The sequence below is a fragment of the Gobio gobio genome, assembly GCF_949357685.1.
Source record: "Gobio gobio genome assembly, chromosome: 20".
NCBI lineage: Eukaryota > Metazoa > Chordata > Actinopteri > Cypriniformes > Gobionidae > Gobio > Gobio gobio.
In genome coordinates this window covers 27,018,490-27,043,071 of record NC_137113.1, presented here as the reverse complement: position 1 = coordinate 27,043,071, position 24,582 = coordinate 27,018,490, and the positions used below count along the sequence as shown (strand labels likewise).

At 37.6% G+C, this 24,582-nt stretch overlaps 1 protein-coding gene across 1 annotated transcript in view; it reads left to right on the top strand.

The window, feature by feature from the left end:
- The window catches only part of fam20cb (FAM20C golgi associated secretory pathway kinase b), a 51,516-nt gene that overhangs the window by 21,738 nt on the left and 5,196 nt on the right, over nt 1-24,582 (top strand). Inside the window, exons 4-6 of the mRNA XM_079845710.1 lie at nt 16,925-17,017; nt 19,866-19,981; nt 21,400-21,580. Coding sequence (XP_079701836.1) covers nt 16,925-17,017; nt 19,866-19,981; nt 21,400-21,580 — 390 coding nt within the window. The remainder of the gene's footprint in view (nt 1-16,924; nt 17,018-19,865; nt 19,982-21,399; nt 21,581-24,582) is intronic.

Sequence of the window (24,582 nt, the reverse complement as noted above, 5' to 3'; positions counted from 1 at the left end):
ATTGTTTTTCTGCGGTTGAAGAATTGCCTTTGTGTTCTCAGCTGCAGGCTTTAGTCTGAGGAGAGACAATTAAGGTGTGCTACGTGCATTGAGAGCCAAATCCAAAATGGAGGACTCAGCCTGACTAATTAGAGCTAATTGCTGTATAGGCAAAGCAATTTGCTTGTTTTCTCTTCTGTACGGTAAGTCATACATCTAAAGACACGACTTTCCTTTCAGAGCTTTAAAGTGTACCGTGCTAACATACGAGTGTTTTAGAGACAACAGTGATTAAAGGGATTTTTGAGAAGGTGTTGTATTGTCTGATCCTTACATTTGTGTTTCATAAAGCTTTTTTTGCCTGACATTTTAAATACAGCATGAAATCGTTCGTTTTTCTGTCCTGTGTTGTTTTGCATGGGGTCACACTAATGAAGTGCTCATCCCCCTTCAAAAAAAAAATAGCCAATAAGATTAAGTTATGTCAGAACCATGAACGATAATTTGCTATTTGCAGGTCATTTGTATTTTATTTAATTTTATTATTTAATTTAATTTTATAATTTAATTTTTATATATATTTTTCATATTATTTAATTAATTTTATTTTATTATTTGGATTAAAAAAATCATAATTTTTGCTGGGGGTTTTTCCTTGTTTTTCAATAAAGAGCATAAAATACTTGGGGTGCTTCTCAATTCTTATTTGTGCATCCTCGTTTCTCGCGTCTTATCTCCACCCCTTCAGGATGCAAGGGAAGGACACAAGGAATACGGAGGACGGAGGAATTGAATTAAGTGAAATTATATATCCTCGCTCCCTTTAGCGTCACTTCAAAGCGTCGTCAAATAATGATGACTCTACACCGCTGGATTTAGTTTGCACATAGGGATTCTTGAACGTTAGAGATAACTATTTATATTGTACTAGTTTCAACCCCTACAAAATACCACATTTGTCCATATTTTATTTAATATTACCAGTTATTAATAACAACTATTTATTACCAGTTATTAACTGCTTTTTATTTGTTGTTTATAGTATTACAGTTTGTTTCTTTCATTTTCTTGTGCTTTGATATAATTCTGCAACTGTCAGTTGTTGTTATTTGACATACATTTGTGTCAATAAACTGTGCCAAGATGTAAAGGGGGAGGAGAATTAATACGTGCGTCATGTTTAGTCGATAAAACACTTCGGCAAAGGATACACTCGTGTATCCTCGCTCATGACTCCTCAGGAAGCCTCCTCACTCCTCGATCCTCGCCTCCTCGCGATACAATTGGAGAATTGAGATGTCCTACAAGATGGCTGAGCTCGTCGGTTTCCGTGTCATTGGATGGAGGACGGAGGAGTGAGGAAACGAGGAGGGATATTAAGCACCCCAGGTCTTTGTTTGGGGGATAGCATATACTGTAGATGACTCCAAAGCGAAAATCTAAAAGCCATAAAACTCTTAATTTTTGACTTCATGGAGCTTGTAAAACTGTGTAGAGAAACAAGAAAATAAAGAGAATGGATTTATACAAGGTTGCACCAGATACTGGTCAACCGTTAAAGTGCCTTGAAAAATGTTAAGGAGAAAAAAATGATATTTTTATTGAGATCTTTGTTTGATGGGAATATACTTCTTTTCAACAGAAAGCTAAATCTCGGATGATGCATTTAACATTGACCTCGTCAGGGCTTTGTTCTATTTTTACAAGCAATGAAAAGGACATGTTTGCCTAGAAAAGCATAGCCGAGCACCGGAAATCAATGAGAAATACTCACCGATCCCATGGGTCAGTTGTAATTATAAATGATAATGGCAGATGTTTTCTTGCTGCCTGAAAGCAGTGGCTGAGATGGAGCAGTCAATTCCAATTACATGGAGGTGCTTGGAACTCCAGTATTGCGCAAACTTGACATGACCCATTAGCAGAGTCGGAAATTAACAGGGGCTTGGGGCAAAAATGCCACCAAAATGTCCCTATTAGGGTCCCTATTGCAATATTATGTTTGACGATACTGTATCGATTCTCAAAAACACTGTTATGAATTCTCAAAAACACTGTATCGATAGTTATTTATTTGTTTACATCCAATATTTGTGTCAGTGGCTTTGTGTTCGGTTTAAACCCGACTGCCAGATGGCAGTGTTATCTCAGATTACAAACTGTGTTGCGGAGAGGCCCATGGGTGCATCGTTAGCATTAGCATTAGCATTCTCCAGCTCACAAGACGATAGAATTATACCGGCTCCTGTCTCAGTGTACAGAGCTGTAAATGTGGACTTGTTTTGGCTTTCACTATAAAGAAACCAATATGGAAATCGTCAAGCGTTATGAAGGTATGCAAAATAACATATGCTAAAATCCAATGCTCAGGAAACACATTGAATCTGAGAGCTCACTTAACATCTTGACACCATCCGCGCTTATGAGAGTGGCACTTCGATAAAATAAACAGTGTCATGCAGTCATGGAGTGGACTATGCACTTTCTTTTGTTAAATACTTGACAAATTAAAAACTGCTATACTGTGAACATTTGAACCTCCGATCCAAGAGTATATATATGTATATATATATATCCTGCAAGGCCTTTGCAGATCCCACTGTTTTGATTAAATAAAAGTATTAAATTAAGTTTTTGCTCAGGTTTTATGCATGTGGTGGTGTGTTCTTTATGACAGTTTTTCTAAAAATAACAAGAATTATGGCAATATATCACCTTTCTAATATCGCAATATATCGTATCATTGCCCCTGTTTTGTGATGCGTATCATATCTCCAGATTCTTTGCGATACACAGGCCTAGTCCCTATACAGTTAACATAACACACACAGTTTCTGCCAATATCATGTTAATCTTGAGTACCTATAGAGTAGTATTGCGTCCTTGCATCGAGTCTTTAGTTTTATCATATTTCAAAGACAGATACGCTGTACCGATTCTTCCCGAAAACAGCCAAATTTGTGGAGGAGTGCAGGGGGCGTAGTTAAAGAGTCACGAGCACACACACACCTATGACACACACATAATACATCATGGCGTTATCCCTGGATAACTTTCGATTCACTATATGTTTGTGGTGTTTACATTATATGCACTTACGTGCCGATTGCCAGCAAAACAGACATTTGATGCAATTTCTCTCAAATCCTGCGGTTTCGACTCGTGACAGGGACCAAACAAACACACTTGCAGAACTCAGTTGCTGCATCCGGAAAAACAAACTGCAGCCACTTTTCCCTTAACACTTGGTTATTTGGGAAGCTGAACAAGCTTATCTTTCCCTTGCAACCAAAAACACACTACTTTAGTGACATTGTTGATTTCATGGTCTATAAACAAAATGACAGTGCTGCTGACGGCTACCGTAACCCGAACGAAGCTTGTTGTTGGACGTGCTCTTGCTCTTACTCTGGTTGAGGTGCGCACGCGCTCATACAGGAGAAGTGCCCATACAAGGAATTCTGCCCTTTATGACCTCATACAGGGCCATACTAAAAATAAATAATTTAGCATGAGAATACAACTCTTTAACAGTTTAAATAAGTCAGAATGCATGAAATAGCATTAGAACCCCCCCCCCCCCCCCCCCCAAACTAAAACTATTATGACTTTTGAGATTAAAGCGAAATGTGAAAATGAATTATAAATTCATTTTTGTAGCGTTTAGAATAACCAATCAGGAGGCATTTTTGTTGAGCATATGAATGTATTGGCCAATCAGAAGAATTTAGTTAGACACCATTGATAAAGAATTTTGTTTAGTGCGCACACTCACTTGAAGTCTGCGCTCTTGCGGATTCTCTCCTCATAAGCAACGAAGTTCAGATACGATGTAAACAATGTTTTGCAGTGTAGACAATGGAAGTCATGGACCACTTCAGTGATATATAGTTTATTCCCAGTGCGAATAACCCGTTTTTATTTTATTTTACAATTGATATACTTCACATAGGCTATTTGCAGTTGTCATGTAAATACATGTAAATAAACATGCCATGTCAGATGCATATTCTGTTCCACCTTTGCACTGTACTGATGACTTTGGTTGATGTTGTTAAAAGTGTATTGATGTCTATAGCATTCTGATTGATGGAAGTAGTATTTGACATATTAGTATTAACCAATTAAACAATACAGGTGAAAACAGTAGTATCGCATCATTGCATGTTTTACAATATATTTGGCGGCTGATTGATGTTTAAACTTTATTGGTCATTTTGACAGCTGTATTGGCAGTGTGATTCATCGATTTGAATCCCTTGTTGTCACCTGGTTTATGACTGTTATTCTTGGTTAGCGTTTACTGTCACGTTTGATTTTAGGTCATTACAAATCATGTGTCCCATCTCACCCTTTTATCATTAACCCACCCTGAGGTTTTTTACGACCGAGCAGAAAGTGATGAAGCTCGGTAATAGAGACTGACAGGGTCACAGCCTTGATCATGGATACATGGCTCTATTTCACAGTGCACGCTACCAGAATTCACCTCTCACATCAGAGGCACTTGGGGGCAGCATTCATTGCCGAACGCCCTATAGACCTTCTATTAAACGATATAGGTTTATGTTTGAATGACCAAAATAAATGACTAAAGGAGTGAGAGTTTTGATTCAATGAGGTCGGCCAGCCAATGAGAGGGGGATTCTCGTCAGCGAGAGAGGAGACGAGCAGACCTGCAGGGCAGAGATAGGAGCCATTTGTCTCTGGATGTTAGGCCTGTGTGGATCATGGCGTTTTAGTACGCTGTCTCTCAAGGCAGTGTGTGAAATAGGAAATCGTATTTTTAAGCCCATTTTTTAAATCAAAGACTTTAATTAACTTGGACATCTTAAATTTGAGAAATGAAATACGAGGAAGAAGAGAACGTTCAAAGAGTTTCTGAGACGACCTCCAGTGAGACTTTCAATGATTTCAGAGGTTTGTGATCCAGTCAATGTGTATTGCTGCAATGATTCTACAGAGCCTTATGATAATATAAATATAAAGTATAAATAAAAATAAATAAAAAAAAATGAAAGAAAACAATAAATAAACAGTAGTAATGTATTATCATGGATTAAAATAATACATTACAGTCTTTTTATTGTTTTAATATTTAACATGCATTTAATCTTCAGTCATAGTAAATAATAATGATCATAATAATTCTGACAAAAAAGTGTTGTATCCAGGTTCTCTTTTATTGTAATTTTTAAATTATTTGTTTATTTATTTTTAAATTTACACATGCATTTAGTTCTCGTTTATAGTGAATAAGGATGATAAGTATCCTGGCAACATTTTTACTTTTATATCGGTATTATTTTTTAAATTTATTTTACATGCATTTAGTTTTTCTTTGACTATTTATATTGACCCATGAAATTGTCAAATGAAAGTCTTAAGAAACAGTATATGTCGCAATGCATCAGAATACTTATTGCATCTCAAAACATCACTAATCACTAAATGTATCATATTTTTGGCCAAATATTATATAGTGGTAATCTAGGTGATTTCCACCTCTGCCATTCCACTTTGAGATGTGTGACATCAAGTGGCCGCCCCTTCAACATCTGAAAGCCCAGATCAAACCACAACCAGGCTGAGAGCACACCGTCCACACACTGCACACTTTAACCTGATAGCGCAGCCATCACCTCCACTTGCCAGAGAGGAGATGTGCTGTTGCTCATTGGTGTGTGTGTGTGTGTGTGTGTGCGCGCATGTGGGGGGTGTTATCCAAGACGTGCCATCATACAGGGAAGCCTGTCAGCCCAGGCCAGTAAATCTGTCAGAGATTATGTGCAGATGATGGATTCCTCTTTATGGCCGGTTGATCTGGCTGGAATATTTACACGATGCCATTACAGGGATGATGTGCATGAGAGGCTGATGCTGTGGTCTCGCTTATTTAGGCCTGCCTTTCTGTCAGCTTAGTGTGTGCGCTCTCTTTTATTTTCTCTCTCTTTTTCTCTCTCTTCATCAACCCCCAGCTCTTCCACTCTGACTCCATTTGTGTGTGTGTGTGTGTGTGTGTGTGTGTGTGTGTGTGTGTGTGTGTGTGTGTGTGTGTGCTGTTTCCTGTGAGCGCCTGGGTTTTCTTTGCAGTCAAGATCTGTTAGTCCATTGTCATCTCAAAAGTCTCATGTTCAGTGATTGTGAGAGCACTCAATGCTTATCTCAGAAACACAATACATGTGCAAAGGATCTTTCATTATTTTCAGCCTAGCCAAGTTTCTCATAGAAAATGTTTTGCTCTGTGCAAAAAGAGCTGTTCCTGAGGGGTGTTGTTTTTTGTTTTTTTTTTGCTTGCGAGTTGTAGTCTCATATTCACGTCAAGCCATTTTTTCCACATTTTTGCTGGACTTAAAGAAAACAGCTGGCTCACAGATCTGTATCTCATACCCTTGAGCACAGCTGTGAAAGTGTGAAAAAAGAGAGGTGAAGTGCAAACATTACACTTGATATTAAAGATGAAGTGTATTTTTTTTCACTGTTAAAGGTTAGATTCTAGAATCTAGATTAACCCTTTAAAGCCTGACATATAAAATAGAAATAGTCAGACAAAATAAAATCTACTTTTATTGAACCTTTAGACTAAATATTTTAAACCATCCTAAAAAAAAAGATTGCATATGTATTTTATGTAGGGCTGCATGATATCAAAATATACTCACAGAAAGCTGCCCTGTGATCCCGAATTCAGTTGTCTTCCACAGCTTATATGGCCAAATACACACAAAGGTATGTCAAAATGCCTTGGTGAAAATCATGTAAACCGTCAGTTATGTCTTAAGTTGACTAAACCAAAGAAAGCGTGCATGTGACAGTATATTGGATTCGTGCAGCTCTTGAAGAGTCAGCAGCCTAATAAACCTGCTTCTGTCTGTGTACTTAATGTTAATCAAACAACAAAAGACAGAGAGAAAATCACTCACTCCTGTTGACTGAATAACATTTTGTAGCTTTAATAAGAATCAGTATACACTGATCAGGCATAACATTATGACATGTGAAGTGAATAATGCTGATTGTCTCTTCAACACAGCACCTGTTAGTGGGTGGGATATATTAGGCAGCAAGTGAACATTTTGTCCTCAAAGTTGATGTGTTAGAAGCAGGAAAAATGGGCAAGTGTAAGGATTTGACAAGGGCCAAATTGTGATGGCTAGACAACAGCTAGTAAGGGCATTTCCAAAACTGCAGCTCTTGTGGGGTGTTCCTGGTCTGCAGTGGTCAGTATTTATCAAAAGTTGACAAGAAAGGAACAGTGGTAAACCGGCAACAGGGTCATGGCAGCCAAGGCTCATTGATGCTCACGGGGAGTAAAGGCTGGCATGTGTGGTCTGATCAAACAGGCGAGCTACTGTAGCTCAAATTGCTAGTTCTGATAGAAAGTTGTCCGAATAAACAGTGCATCGCAGTTTGTTATGTATAGGGCTGCATAGCCGCAGACCAGTCAGGGTGCCCATGCTGACCCCTGTCGACCACCGAATGTGCCCACAGTGGGCATGTGAGCATCAGAACTGGACCACAGAGCAATGGAAGAAGGTGGCCTGGTCTGATGAATCACGCTTTCTTTTACATCACGTGGATGGCTGGGTGCATGTGCGTCACTTACCTGGGGAACACATGGCACCAGGATGCACTATGGGAAGAAGGCAAGCCGACGGAGGCAGTGTGATGCTTTGGGCAATGTTCTGCTGGGAAACCTTGGGTCCTGCCATCCATGTGGATGTTACTTTAACACGTACAACTTTTGCTAAGCATTGTTGCAGACCATGTACACCCTTTCATGGAAACGGTATTCCCTGGTGGCTGTGGCCTCTTTCAGCAGGATAATGTGCCCTGCCACAAAGCAAAAATGGTTCAGGAATGGTTTGAGGAGCACAACAATGAGTTTGAGGTGTTGACTTGGCCAAAATCCCCAGATCTCAATCCAATCGAGCATCTGTGGGATGTGCTGAAAAAACAAGTCCGATCCATGGAGGCCCCACCTCGCCACTTACTGGACTTAAAGGCTCTGCTGCTTACATCTTGGTGCCAGATACCACAGTACAGCTTAAGGGGAGTCCATGCCTCGATGGGTCAGGGCTGTTTTGGCAGAAAAAGGGGGACCAACACAATATTAGGATTAGGAAGGTGGTCATAATGTTATGTATGATCGGTGTATATTTAATTCATTCAGTGAAGACTAAGCATTGTTTTATTTGTACATTTGATTATTACATTTCTGTTGTTAAATAAACCTAATGTACGCCTACCTGAAACCCTAAATGTGCATAGTGTCTTTGTGTTTACTACTCGCTACTCCTAATGCGAGTGTGCTAACTTGGATGGGTTAAATGCAGAGTATGGGTTACCATACTTGGCCTTCATATGTCACTTTCACTTTTACTCTAAAAACAGATATATCCAAGTGTAGCAGATCGTAAAAGGAAAAAAAATGTTGGGTTGGGACTTAGTTCTATGGACTTTGAGATGGCAGATGAAGGTAAGCTTGCAGGAGCTAGTTTCAGCAGACTAGATGATTGGAGAAGTCCTCCACGCGTTACCAGAGAGAAGTCTGTTGCTTTCACTGGATGGTCCAGTAATGACATTTTGGTCCAGATAAGGTGATTTTTTTTACTTCATGCCAACTTTAAAAAGACTTGAAGTTTGAATGTTTATAGCCCCTGTGGACAGAAAGAATGGTAGATCCCAGAATGCATCACCTGTGTTGAATTTCTTTGAATTATAGTTCTGTAAATTCCTCTTCCTTCCATTTATATTCAAATACCCATTCAGCTTATTTTAGGTTGTGGTTAATTTAATTCAAATTCACATACAGTGGGGAACTAAAATTTTGCCTAATCTTGCTGGAGTTGATGACTAGATTGCAAAAAATAATGACTGCTTTCACAAACACTCCCTGAAACCTCAATTGCAATTGCATTCATGCCAAAACACGAGTTTCACGAAAGAACAAACATACGTGTGGGAGAGACATGTAGGTGAGCAAATCATGACAAAACTTTCATTTTTGGGTGAACTGGCCCTTTAACGCTCACATTCAATTCATAAAGCCTATATCCCAAAAATATATGCTGGCCTTGTGCGTAAGCAAATTGTTTGTACCTGAATAAACCTGTCAGAGGTTTAAAATAAAACAGAGATGCAAAAGCAGCATCCATAGGCAGAGAGAAAAGCATTTCTCTGTGGAATTTTTACAGCTGGTCTGAATATCCCCTCACATAAAGCAGGCTCAAGGCCGACATCAGTCTCCTCTCTCACACTCATCAACAACTCTACCGCCACTGTCAGATGCAACACTAAATACCAGACATCCCCAGTGACCTGCCAGTAGCACTTCTAGGCCAGATAGGAGGAATGGTTTGGCCTTAGTCCTAATTCAGGAGAGGTCGGCTTTCAGAGATGGAAAAGCATTAACCACTTACATGTTCAAACAAAGAAAAATTACACCACCGTTTGCTTTGACAGGTTTCTAGAAAACCTGGCCTTTTTTGTTGCACTGGTGCAAAACAAGTATAAAAGAGACCTGGCTAAATATACACCTGCGTTTCTGCACTTTTGTGGCTTTTTTAAACTCTAATTTTATTATGCAGAGCTGTGAGAAATAGCGACTGCTGAAGTTTGTAATATGAGCCACCTCTTGACATTAACTGTTACCTGTTATCACAAACAACCCACAGAATGCAGCTTTATTCCCGTCCTGGTGCCTCCTCCTCTAATATTTGCTCCCAACGCCATGACATTCGCTCCAAAGGTCATTTCTGCATGCTTCTGTAGTTTAAACAATGCTCCGTTTGATCATGATTCACAGTCAAAAAGTCACAGAGTGACTCTTGTGGAAAACAGCTTGGGAAGTGACCAATTTTAGTACTTGCAGTTGCACCAACAGTTTTTCTTTTAAGTGAAAGTTCACCCAGAAATGATCATTCTGTCATCATTTATTCGCCCTCATGTCGTTCCAAACCTGTACAGCTTTTTTCTTCAGTGGAACACAAAAGAAGATATTTTGAAGAATGTCCAAGCTGTTCCTTTGCATATAGTGAAAGTGAATGGGGACCATGGCTGGTATTGTATGAAAAAGCAGCTTGGATACGGCTACTAGATAACTCAAAGTCATTCAGGTTTTAAAAGATGCGAGGATCAGTAAATAATGAGTAATCATTTTTCAATTTTTGGCTGAAATGGTCCCTTTAAGGCTCCAGAAGTGTCTGCTTGAACATCGCTTTTTCTTCTTTCGCCATCACAGTTTGACCAACACACCTCCTAAGAATGCCGGGATAAGCTTTTACAAGTGCTGCAGCCATCAGGCTTTGTGAGATGAATTTGCTTTCATGGCTATTGTGTGAGCTTTTTTGATGTTTGTCCAGTGTAGAGCCAACAAAGGGATTTGGCAGAATATAGTGTCCTGATACCGTGTCCTGTTTGATTCATCTGTTTGCTCCTGCGTGTTTTCTTAATAGATCACATTTTTTGTGGTTGTCTGTAGCTTTTGCACTTTGTCCATCAGCAATTTTCTCATCTGCTGCTGTTTTATTGTTTGCGAGGCCAGATTTTACATGTAGCCATGGCCTTGAAACCATATGTGTGCAGTGAGAGACCGTTATATCTAGGCCAGGGCGATTGATCGGCTGGTATTTGGGTATTTTGTGCCTGATTTGGACCAATTAACAAAAGTACTTAGTGTCTGTTTAGTGTCAGATCCAAAATCTGGTTTGTTATTTGAATGAAATCCATTAGAAACTGTTGTACAATGACTATGAATTCTATATTACTCTAAATTCTATGTCCTATATTTCTATATAGTTGCTTGTTTGACATCCTCAAACAGCCTACAATTAAGTTAATGAACTATGTTAATTAGTTTAATGAATAATAATAATGATTATAGGTACAGTATCGCTAATAGCCAGTGTTAAGGTTCTTAAATCTTAAATATACAGTCTTGCTCAAAGGTTTACACACCCCTTGCAGAATCAGTGAAAAAATGTGAATAATTTTAACAAAATAAGAGGGCTCAAACTAAATGCATGTTATTTTTATTTATTACTGTCCTGAATAAGATATTTTACATTAAAGATTTTTACATATTAAAAAAATAGCTGAATTAAAAAAAGATGCTGTTCAAAAGTTTATGTACCCTTGATTCTTAACACTGTGTGTCGCTCCCTGGATGGCTGTTTTTTTTTTGTTGTTGTTGTTTTTTGAGGGTGGTTCATGAGTCCCTTGTTTGTTCTGAGCAGTTTTACTATTAAAACTATTAATAAAGGTTCAAACATTCACTAATGCTCCTGAAGGAAACACAATGCATTAAGAGGGGTGAATACTTTTTGAATTTGAAGATCGAGGTAAATTGTACGTCATTTGTCTTCCGGGAAACATGTAAGTATCTTCTGTTGCTTCTACTTTCCACACATGCCAGGATGACGAAACTTAGCGTATTTACTAGTTGCCATATCAACATTATTTTGAGAAAAAATTGCGTCAAAATTAAAAAATCTTTGGAAGATATCAATGAACATTTATTTAACCATAGCAAAAATTAATTTCTTAGTAAATTTTTCATCTCTGTTTTTTGTGTTTATTTAAGATAAGACAAATCTGATATTATTTTAATCTTGTATCTGTTATTTAACAGTTGAGAGAGTTATTTAATGCTGATCTAACCAGCAGTAGACACGAGCTGGGGTTAAATCCCAGTTGTGCGGGTTGGGCATGTTCTAACACTGAATTACAATGTGCCCCTATTAGAAATATGCTATTATATTCCATACTTTAATGAATTCTATTGAGAAACCATGAGGAAAATGTGAATAAAGACTATTATTTTTTTAACTATGCTGTATAGCTGTGTTTTGAGATGTGTTTGTTGTCAAACTCAATTTCTTTTCTTTTTTTTATGATTAAAAAAAGCCATTATTTTATTTGAAGAAGTTAATAATTGTGTTTTATTGACAACATATTTCAGTTTGTCTTGGATATTTTTTGATTATATCAGATCACATGTTACTATGTACCCCACCTGTTGTCACATTTCACTTCCATTCTTCCGGGGTAAATCAAGAAAAAAGTATACACTGTATAATGAAACAAAACCACATAATTGTACTAGACATGTGTGCAATTAATGTGGGAAAAAATAAATACTCTGAACCACAAGTGGATTTGCACAAATTGAGAAAGACAAAAAGCATTATGTTGTTGCCCCGCTCTCCCCTACTAAATGAAAAAATGTTTGAAAAATGTTTAATAGTTGTGTTTGAGTCCCTCAATTGTCCTGTGTCAAAATCATACAGTCACTGCTTGAAAGGGTTAAAATTTGCAAAAGATGCGGGAAAACTTGCAGGAAAATTTGCCTGAAGAACTTTGGTCAGTTTAACTGCTCAGGACAAACAAGGGACTCAAGAACAACCTTCACAAAACAAAGAAATCAGCCGTGTATAATCCAGGGAGCGACACACAGAATTAAGAATAAATGGTTCATAAACATTTGAACAGCGTCATTTTTATAAATTCTGCTTTATTTTTTGTCTTGTGGACTATATGTAAACATCTTTTATGTAAAATATCTTATTCAGAACAGTACTAAATAAATAAAATAATAACATGCATGTTGTATGATCCTTCTTATTTTGTTAAAATAATCACATTTTCACAGATTCTGCAAGGGGTGTGTAAACTTTTGAGCAAGACTGTATATCGGCAGACACTGGATATGTAATTGCAAGCAAATTAAATGTTAATCTTCAGCAAATCTCAAAAAGAATAGAAATATTTTTAATATTTTGCATTATAATGTTGTGGTGCCTAAGTTGTAGCATTAATTTTAGATTTTATTGTTTTATTTTAAATTTATTTACACAAAATATTATTGAATTTTCATTTTTGGTTATTGGCCATTACATGAAAATAATTATTGGCATATCAGAATCATCCAGAATAATTTGTGCAATTTAGTGCATCCCTAATTATTAATTGTTGCTTATGCCAATATTGCTATTTATATTGCTATTATATCAGTCGACGACTAGCATTTACTAGTGTAATTTGTGAGCCCGTGTTTGCATGCACCAATAATCTATTGGCCTTGCAGGAGTAAACCGTGTGTTTACCTTGAAATGCAGGGTCATGGAGAGCGCTCTCTCAGCGTATTTTGATCACTAGAGACAACCTGCTCTCAGCTGAGTTGGTTTTAAGATGTGTGCACACATCCCAGAGGTCCATCTTGGCTCATTTAGGTGTACTAAGAGTGGTGACCATTCACATGGCATCTTTTATGGTGAACCACATCGACCAAGCGTGCATTTGAAGAAAATAGAGAAACACATTGCGGCTTTTTTATATTTAGTGCCTCTTAAACTTGTTTTACTAATACAGAGGGAATTTTTCCTCTCCGAGGTGTCGTTTGTGTCAAATGTAGGAAACTAAGCTTTCTTCGGACGGATTGTTTTGACCCTTTGACAGGCTGGCCTGTGTCTGGTTTCTTTTGTTATAATTTTCTGCTCCAACAGCCAGTTGAATGTTGTTTTCCTCATGTCTCTCTGGGGTTTTACGGGAATAAATGAGAGCTCTCAAGCTCCAGCTTAACAAGGTTGTCTGGAGTGCCAGCGTGAGAGGAGGGGGTTTCGAATTCTCCACCCACAGAACACTCCTCAGAGGGTTTTGCCATCAGCTGCTGTCTCAAGCTTTTAAAAAGCCTGTGTATGTTTTTTTTCCCTTCCTGTTGGGATCATTTGTGTTATGGAGTTGGATGTTAAGCATTAATTTTACCTTGATGGAATCCTATTTGATGAAAAGCATACAGAGGCAGATGTGTGCAGATGTTAAGTGCTGTCACCGCAGCGGAGGCCTCGGCTGGGTCAAGTCCTTGGGCACAGTGGTGCTCAATGAGTGCTTAGAGACTTAATATTACTTTGCAGTGCATTAGACAGTGAGCTATCATAATTGCTGGCTGATGCGGTTCCCAGAGCTCTGAAATTACGAGCTAAAGCAAGTGAAATTGTGGTGCACTGTCACACAGGTTTTCACTTTTGTTTTTGTTTTGGAAGGTGTTTCTCTTTTGGGGGGTGGGGTTCTTTTAAAATGCTGTATAAATGTATAGATATAGACTATAGTTCAATGGTTTGGGGTCGGCAAGCTTTTTGTTTTTGAAAGAAGTTGGCAGTATTTATATGATCAAAAATATGAAAAAAGATATTTCAAAATATATATTTCAAAATGTAATTTATTCCTAGGATGGCAAAGCTAAATTTTCAGCATGATCCTTCAAAAATCATTCTAATGTTCCGATTTGGGGGATTTTTTGCTGAATAGAAAGTCAACATTATAAATGTACTTCAAGTACTTACTTGATCAGTTTAATGCATACATGCTGAATAAAAGTGCTAATTTTATTGAAAACTTTTGAACAGTAGCCTATTTTGTCAAAATTATGAATTATGAACATATTTAACATAAACTATAAACCACATTACAACTTATCGCAAACAACATTTTTGCCTAAATTACAGTATTTCAAAGAGACAATGGTGTTGGCCAAGAGCTTGTGTGTGAATAAATATCTCCTGTGAACAAGATTTTTTATTGTGCATCATTTCTAGTTGTATTTTTTGTTACAATATTTCATGTGTAAATGAATATTGAATATGTTTTTAATTGTAAATAGCAGGGCCATAACCGCCATAGACATTGAGGGGGACAAGTCCCCCCAAATAATTAGAAATGGCCAAATTTTCCAATCCAATATTTGATTGTGTTGATGCTGCTCTGCTGCACTAAATGTTTGTTGCTAGGATGACAAAAGTCAAATGTATAATTTTAGGTTGGTCTGCCTCAGCGGTCTAACAGCGCTCGTCACTGTCAGTGAGATCAGTGAGATAGCCAATCAAATCAAAGAAGGCGGGGCTTGCTATTAGAGCGAATTCCAACGTGAAACTTTAGTTATAGCAGTGAAAGAATGCGTCGTAAGATGTAAGTAGCTAAACATTTAATATTTGGCAACTGTTTTACGATAAAAACGTTCAGCGACTAACGGTAATATCAAGTGATGCAAACGTGATATTTTTTATGAAATTTCACCATTTTGAATTGAAAATATGTTTTATGTAAATCATAACAAAATTTGACGTGACAAGAAATGTTTAGCATTTTTACACATTCAGACATAAGAAAATAAGAGTGCATTTGTGCATATTGAAAAAAATATATATTTGCTATAGAACTGGAACTTTTACCGTTCCTCTTTCTTTTTCTTTATTTTCTTAAATCCCTTTTAATCCTTTAATAATTTAATTCCTTTAAATAAATCAAGAAGACCAATCACCCACCCCACCCTTCCTCACGCAAAAAAATCCTAAAAAACTTTGATCCCACCCCAAGACATGGTTACGGCCTTGATAAATAGACTGTCAGACGTTGCTAGTGGACAAATGAAGAAGAAAAAAATAGTGAGAGTGAAAAGTGCTTTAGGGGAGTTTATTTTCCACAAAAAAGTGCCCTTTGCCGAAGAAACACCCATACACACTTCACTGCCAATTACACATCTGAGCGTCTGAGGGCAAGCGTCCAATGGGTTCATCATCAGGACGCTTCTGGGTTCGTTGCAGAAGTAGGCCTGTTTCTTCCGGCAGAAACACAAATCCATTTTAATTCTCTTCATGCCTGAAAAGAGGTTCACAGTTGGCGAGTGGAGCGATATTATCCGGGGCTCTGAGGAGCGAACTGCAGAAGAATGTGAAGTTGGAGACTCTCGTTTGGCAGGTCCCATGCTGTGTTATTTAACGATCGGTGAGCGTGTCAGTCTTACAGCTGCGCCTTGAACGACTGCCGCCTGCTGAGGACGATACTGAATGCCTGATTTCGCCAAGATAAGGATCTGTTTCCATTACAGAGCTGGCACTCCTCTCGCCAGCTACCTTGCCACAAAGATGTTGCGACGTGACAAGATTCAGTTCCCAGAGAAGTCATTGTTTTGAACTGTCCTCCTTACATGTTAAGACTGTTAAGAAAGGCAAGAAACCCAGCTGGATTTAATTGTTCTGACATTCGGACAGCTTTCAGAGAGAGAGAGAGAGAGAGAGAGAGAGAGAGAGAGAGAGAGAGAGAGAGAGAGAAGGGAAGAGAGAAGAGAGAAATCTCAAGTATGTTTGAAATGGAGTCTGCTGAAAACATTTCAGTGGGACCATATGAAGTCGGCCTGGGTTAAAAATAGTTTCTCTGGCTCTTGTCTGTGGAGAAATGTTTGCCTGGAACTTGATATGTCCTCCATTGACCTACGAGTATTGATTAAATGATATTGTTTTCGTATTGTTTGGTCTGTTAATAACTGCTCATGTACAATATCATAATTTTGGATGTTGTCATGAAATCAAAATAGAATTACCGTTTTGAAATATAAAATGTATGTGAAAAATGACTGGGAAATTATTGATGACTTGTCCTGCACTACACAGATTTCTGTCAAATAGAATGCTCTCTTAGACAAAAAATGTCCCTCCCCCTAAAACCTCTTGCAAATGCTAACAATAGCAACTAGCAGATCATGGATCATGGCCTATTGATTACTATTAAGAAAGAAAAAGAAATGGACAAGCCATTTGATATGTGTCCCATCCAAACATCCTCTTTCCATAGGAAATAAGTCAATACAGGAAGGAATACTGTGTTCTTCAAGCAATTTCATGATCCTCAATATACAAGCATTAATGTTTAGACATATTCAGATTTGTCTCTGTAAATTATTTGAGAGGCTACACTTTGTGAATAAAATTAGGTAATCTTTCAAAAATAGGGTTAAGAAAAGACATTATCTTCCAGACATCAATCCAGAAATAATGGAGGGGCGTCTGTTAGTTTTCTTGACAGGTTGGCTTTAGTTTCAAGGGCTAGGGCGGCGATTATAGGGGCTGTGTTGATGAAAGGGGCTTACAGCAGATTAACCTTTGCCTTGCAGGCAGACACGGGAGCAGGAGACACCCCCAGACTTCTTCTACTTCTCCGATTTCGAGAGGCACAATGCAGAGATCGCAGCATATCATCTAGACAGGTAAAGCACCATAAATGTCAGCCTCTGGCATGAATAGAGTGTGTGTGAGAGGTTTGTCTTCCCCTGAAAATGTATGTATGCATACATGCACCACATGCCACTTATAAATATGTTGTCTGCTTGTGTATATTAACCTGTGGGGTCGCATTTGTTTGCACAAGAATGTTTTGTGTGCGTGTGAATGTATAACGCTTGTGGTGTCCTGCATGTTTTCAGCACGTTTGAACTTGTGTTTATATGTATGTGTGAAAGTACAGTATGTGAGCATATATCTCAGGGCAGTGAGCAGTCTGAAACCTGCAGTTAAACACTCATAAACACCAAATCCAGAGAGAGCATAATGACTCACTCTGAATGAACACAAACACATCCGTCAGTATCTGATCACCAATCGAGCTCCATCCAACAATGTCTGCTTATAGGTGATTACCCTTCTGATGAATGTCAGTTAGTGATTGAGAGGCTTTAATTTGTGTCAGCCGCAACAACCCGTGTACATCTGTCCTTGTCAGCTCATTTCAGCCGAGTTTATTGGTTGTTTGCTATATGAGTCAGATTTTCCCCGATTGTGATCTGAGACTCTGGGATTTATTGCCATTATGGTTTATTTCCATTCTCATCTCATTTTCTCCCCATCATTGTGATGGGTGTGCAAAGCCGGAAACAAGAGAAGGGGAGAGAAGAGAAGGCCCACTGGACAAAAAACATATGAGAAAAAAGTCTATTATATTATATAATATAAACTCAGCAAGGAAGCACTCCTGCTACTATCTAGCTGTAGTAGCAGAAGTAGAACAAAATCCTTATGATGTTTATGCAAACAAGGCGTTAGGCAATAGAATATTTATCATGTAAATGCATAATATTTTTATACAGTATATTAAGTATATAAAATACTTTATGTGAACTTCAAGTAAACTCCATCAACTCTATATAGATATAGTTATATATCTATATATCTGTTTTTTAAAGTTTTTTTTACCTTCACCTTTTTCACTTTAAGTTTTGATTGAATTCGACTTATTTAATTCTTTCTCTCTATTCTCTTGTGTATGTATGTATTCCAAATTCCTTGTGTGTTTGTGCACACTTGGAGAATAAAACACACATTCTGATTCTGAATTTGATCAAAAGTGACAGTAAATAGATGTATAATGTTAGTAAGAAATGCTGTTCTCTTGAACTTTCTAAAGAATGCTGACATATATTAGCATATTAGAATTTCTGAAGAATCATGAGATCAGAGGAATATATTTTCTTAATATAAATAATACATTTTTTAAAATATTATCAAAGAAAACGGTTTCAACAGATACATTTTAATAATATTTATTCATGTTATTGTTTTACTGTATTTTTGATCAAATAAGATATAATAAATAAATATTAACAATAGTATAAGAAATACATGTTAAAAAATATTTATATTCAGTCTTATTATCTATACACAATTTTGCTTCTCAGATATATATATATTTTTTTAAATATTATTTTACTATTTTTAAGAATGCTGATTATAGCTAGAAACAAATACTCATTAAGAAGATGATTTTTGGAGTGTAATGTTCTGTTTGATATTCTATATAAAATAGTCTATTTATTGTTTCTTGGGAGAGGAGGCCCAAACATAAAGATCTGAAGGTCCCAACATATGATTGGCATGTTGTCTTGTCCTGTGCTGTTCTCTAGCCGGCACGGGTCTGTACCCTGATCCTCCTCTCCGGCAGTGTGAGCGTGAGTCAGACTGAACCCAGCATGAGTCTTGGGCACAATATAATCATTCAGCAGGCCCAGCCCAGCCCAGACCGGCCTGGTCCGCCTCACTTCTGCACATCTGGCCGGGAGTAAAATCTAGTCAGAACACACAGGCATGTGTGTGGGTAGAAAGCGCAAACCAAGAACATGAAAAAAACAGCAGCTTTTCTAAATAAAGTTCATCTGGGTTAGACAAAAGTGCAGGTTGTTGTTTCTATTTTAAAGCGCCATCACCCAGTGGGCCTCTCTGTCCTCGCAAGCCCACCACTACTATATCTGACAACGTACCATTAATTATCTGATTTTAGTTGATGGGAAACGCTTATTGTAGCGTGGCTTTGGGGAGGAAGACTGGATTGAGGGAGAAGAGAGGTTTGAAGGGACAACTTTTCATTTGCCCCACAGTTCCCACAGAGTAATGCATCGGACAGTGAGAGGGGAGGGAAACGCTCCCGCACACAAACTCTCTCTGTCATCTCTGTCAGCATGACTGGGCAATTAGTAGCTTCAAGTGCTTTTATCCCTTAGGCCCCGTCCATTAGTTGTTTTCAGGGTGTTTTTATTTAAGTCGCCATGTCAGCAGAGAGCCTACACTTGCACGAAGAGTGAATTATGTTTTAAAACATGGATGAGCAGGCCCCACTCACACAACTAGTTCAGTCAGAAAGAAAGCCCACACATTTGTTACATTCAGTAATAAATTCAGCATTGTGCAAGGTCAGTTCCGTCAAAGATACAGTAAATTCTGCAAATAATGTATTATTTCCTCAGTATGAAATATAGAGTAAATAAAAAGGTTTTGATAATAAGAAACAAATGCTTCATCCCTTGACAGACTAGTGATTTATATTAACAATCAATGAAGTGCACATAATGTAGTATACTTTGAGCGCCTCCTACTGGTGAAAGTTATTAACTATTTTACCTCCCATCATTTCTTCCCACAATTCTCTATATGAATTTGGTTATTTGTACATGTTTTAATTTAGTTAAACAAATGTGTACATATTTGGGGGGGCAAAAGGTTTACTTATCTTCAACATTCTGTATGTGGTATTCGTGTGAAAGCTAACTAATGTGTCTTAATGACCAGGATCCTGGATTTCCGCCGAGTCCCGCCAGTGACTGGACGACTGGTGAATATGACCAAAGAGATCAGAGATGTGACCCGTGACAAAAAACTATGGAGAACCTTTTTCATTTCACCAGGTACTCAACATCCAGTAGTCACTCTCTCATCACTTCTGTCTTTTCTCTTACTGCTGTAGGCAACCAGTAGATGGCGCTGTTGGTCAATTCATTGTCAAGTGAGACCTCATTTGACACCAACTTCAGCTAAATGAGCGCCTTGATAGACTAAAATTAAAGAGTTAGTTCACCCAAATTTTTCATTTTCATTTATTCACCCTCAAGTTGTTCCAAACCTGTATACATTTCTTTGTTCTGCTGGACATAAAGGAAGATATTTTGAAGAAAGTTTGTGACCAGACTGCTTTGGAGCACAATTGACTTCCATAATAGGAAAAAAAATACTGTGGGAGTCAATGGTTTCCCACATTCTTCAAAATATCTTTCTGTGTGTTCAACAGAGCAAAGAAATGTATACATTTGTTTGGAACAACTTGAGGGTGAGAAAATGACAGAATTTTCATTTTGGTGTGAACTATCCCCAAGATATGTACATTACCCTTATTGTGAAACAGACCTATTATTACAGTTAAAAAATAACTGTTTTCTATTTAAAAAAAAAATAATTATATGATGGCAAATCTGTATTTTCAGCAGTCATTACTCCAGTCTTCAATGTTACATGATCCTTCACAAATATATTTTGCGTTTCTTATTATCAATGTTTAAAACAGCTACTTGATATTTTTGTGGCAACTGTGATACATTTTTTCAAGATTCTTTGATGAATACAAAGTTTAAAAGAACAGCATTCTTTCGAAATAGAAATATTTTGTAACATTATAAATGTCTTTACTGTCACTTAATGCATTGTTGTTGAATAAAAATTCTTTCACGAAACAAAATCTTTCCACAAACTAGTGTATATTAACAATGTCACAATGAAAATAGTTTTTGATTAAATGTTATTTGATGCTGCCACAGAATTTTAAAAGAAAAATCATCATTTAAATTCAATGTGAAATACTATTTACTACCAATACAATAATGTGATAGGTTTCCAGGTGAAACCAAATATTCAACAATGTTGTTTGATCTCAATATTAATTTGCTTTTAAACTGCATGTGATTTTTCCTTTCAGTTAGATGAACCAAACAGCCAGTGTTGTAAAGTCGACTTTAAATGCTTAATGCAAGTACACCACATTACATTTCTAGTTAAAAAATAATCTAGGCACATTTTTTCACTAAATGTTAATGGAGGATGCATGATCATTTCTATTTTTAATTTATATAAAACAATATACCAAAACAGCAATACATATAAATTTTTACTAAAACATTTAATTTCTGGAAATTGTGCATAATAATGCCAGGAACATGCATTTGGATTTAATGTTGACTTTAAATACAGTCAATTAAACAAAATTAATGTTGGCAGTAATTTTAAATATACTGAACTGTCTGTCTGTTTTTATTACGCTCTATCATCCCTGCAGCCAATAACATCTGTTTCTACGGCGAATGTTCGTACTACTGCTCCACTGAGCATGCTCTGTGTGGGAAACCTGACCAGATCGAGGGCTCTTTAGCAGCTTTTCTGCCCGACCTGGCCCTGGCCAAGCGCAGGACCTGGAGAAACCCCTGGAGACGATCATATCACAAACGCAAGAAAGCAGAGTGAGGAATACACTGCATATGCCATTTAGAGAAATACAACCCAAGAAACAGTCATATATCTACAAATTAGTGTTAGGGTGCTTTCACACTTGGTTCGAATGCCTGGTCCCAACCAGAGTTCGATTGCTCCCCCCTCCTAGCCTGACAAGCCAGATCCACATCAAGATGTTGGGTCTTGGAACTCACCATTGGCAGGGCTCAATCCGAGGGGCGGGACAAACGGTTGTCTTTCAAATTCCCTCTGCACACAATAGGATAGCGCTACAACCAACCAGAGAGCAACGTGAAGTAGTTGTTAGATTAAACTTTCGCCGTATCTGGTCGGCAAAACTCAGAACACATCTTCCTTTCTTAAGAATGACTTCAGTGCCGTTCTTTGTTCTTTTCTCAAAGAAAAGCTTAACTCCAAGTCTTCCAGAGTCGCGGACTCGCATCCAAAGCCGATTCGAAAGACCGCCGTTCGTCAGCTTCTTCGTTTACGAGTAGCACACGGAACTGCCGCAACTCTGCCGTGACGTGCCGTCATTATGTTAAACCCGCCCACCGACTCAATACACGATGTGATTGGCCTGACCAGAGTTTGGTTTTTCCAGCTCGCATGTCTACCGAGAGTTGCGAGACTACACTCGCGGCAAATTAGATTTGTTGCCGCTAGGGTGCGTCTAGATTTCTAGGCTACCCCACTCCGGCTGCCCCTGCTGGATTGTGTTCACATTATATTATTTGAACCGCAGTGTAGGCCTGTCACGATAACAAATTCTGCTGGGCGATAAATTGGCCAAGAAATTATTGCGATAAACGATAATATTGTCGTTCTGAGACCATTTTCATCTTAAATAATGATAATGGCATAATAATGCAGGTACACCTTTTCAAAGATCAATAAACTTTTATTTCTAAAGACTATTTAACACTGAAAACGGAAAGCATTTTAAATATCCACAATAAATGAACAAAACAACCAAAACAAAAAAAGCAGTGGACTCTCAGTCTGTTAACAAAAAAATGCACTTGAATAAACAGCTGGAAAACTGCAACGGATGATTGTGTTTTAGGTAGTGCTGGGAATCGATTAAAATTTTTTACTAATTAATCAAATTTTTCTGTTATTAATCACGATTAATACTTTTTTAATATTTTGATATTGTAATAATTTCAGTTACTCTCCAAATTAATGTAGAAACTATTTATTGACAGCGTATTTTAAATATGTGTTGTATTGTCATGTTTTTATGAATGAAGGCCAGTATCACTGATGTCTCTATGAAACATTAATGACGTTACATTACAGTATAACTGAAAGCTCCCAATTTCAACATTTATTAGGCTTTAAAAAAATAACTTTTAATTTAAGTGAACTTAAAACAATCTTTACATAAACCCATTATAATAAATGTTATTTTTACCTGTGCCTTCCCTGTTAGACATATACAGAAATGTAATAGTTATCAAACACCTTTCTTAACTGCATAAATAATAAATGAAATATAGATTAATCATTATTAAACCTACAATTTTCTCTGTTCCCGTTGTTCTTTGATGAACATTAATGACAGGCATCATCAGTGCTACTGTCACTTTAAGAACGACCGCTGACGAACATGTCGCGGATCTGATGCGCTGTCCCGCACATCTCATTTCCTCACAACTCTTTAAGTTAATTTAAGACGTTATTTAACTAATTTAAGACTCCTAAAATGAGAATATAAATAATTATTTGTGTTGTTGTTATTGTTTGTTCATTAGCAAAAGAGAACTCGATGTGAGCAGGACGCGAGTCTGTCTGTGCGTCGAGTGGGTGTGTGTGTGTGTGTGTGTCAGAGTGTCCCTCGATTAGCTGACATGAGCAGCCACACAGACAGGACACTGGCACACACACACACACGACATTGACATACAGCGCATTCTCTTGTGTCTTGTCGCGCTTAGAAGCCTTTACATAAGAGCGTGATCATATAATGTAACGCTCGGCAAAAATGGATATAAAACGGACGCTGGAAATTATCGCAGCCGGAAAAATTATCGAGCTCTTTTTTTTTTTATCGTGCCATTAATTGATTTATTGACTATCGCGACAGACCTACCGCAGTGCAATTGCATCTTCAAAGTAGCTGCTGTTTAACCCTGCAGTAGAAGGCGGCAAAATGCATAGCATTGCTCACCTCACTTTCGATTTTTGAACCTTTAGTTTTGTTTTCAAAGTGGCAGCACATAACGGTCTGTTCTTTGAATGTACTGCAAATGTTCAATGAGCAGAAATTAGATATACTCTCTCTCTCTCTCTGGTTGCAGTGTGTTAGTCACGCTTGTCAGGAAAGTGAGTGAAAACAGTTTTATCGAATCATATTTCATCAATAGTGGTTCACTTCTGAGTATAATTGCCTTCATATCAGCAGCGAACCATACCGGAGTTCACAGGAAACGCATCCAAGACAACCCTTTTTATGCAGACTTAGGTATGGTTTACGGATGCGCACCCGAGTTCAGAAAACTGCGTTCAAATGAACCTGAACTCTGACATCAATCGACCTGGGTGAGCACCAAAAGTGCTAGTGTGAAAGCACTCTTAAAGAGTTAGTTCACCCAAAAATGAAAATTCTGTCATTAATTACTCATCCTCATGTCGTTCCAAACCCCTAAGACCTTCATTCATCTTCGGAACACAAATGAAGATATTTTTGATGAAATCCGAGAGCTCTCTGACCCCTCCATAGACAGCTATTTAATTAACACTTTCAAGGCCCAGAAAGGTAGAAAAGACATTGTTAAAATCGTCCATGTGACTCCAGTGGTTCAACCTTAATTTAATGAAGCGTCAAGAATACTTTTTGTGCTCAAAAATCAAACAAAAATAACAACTTTATTCAACAATTTCTTCACGTCTGTGTCAGTCTCAGTCTCCTATGCTATGTTTTTTTGCGCACTAAAAGTATTCTCATCGCTTCATAAAATTAAGGTTGAACCACTGGAGTCACATGGACTATTTTATCGATGTCTTTACT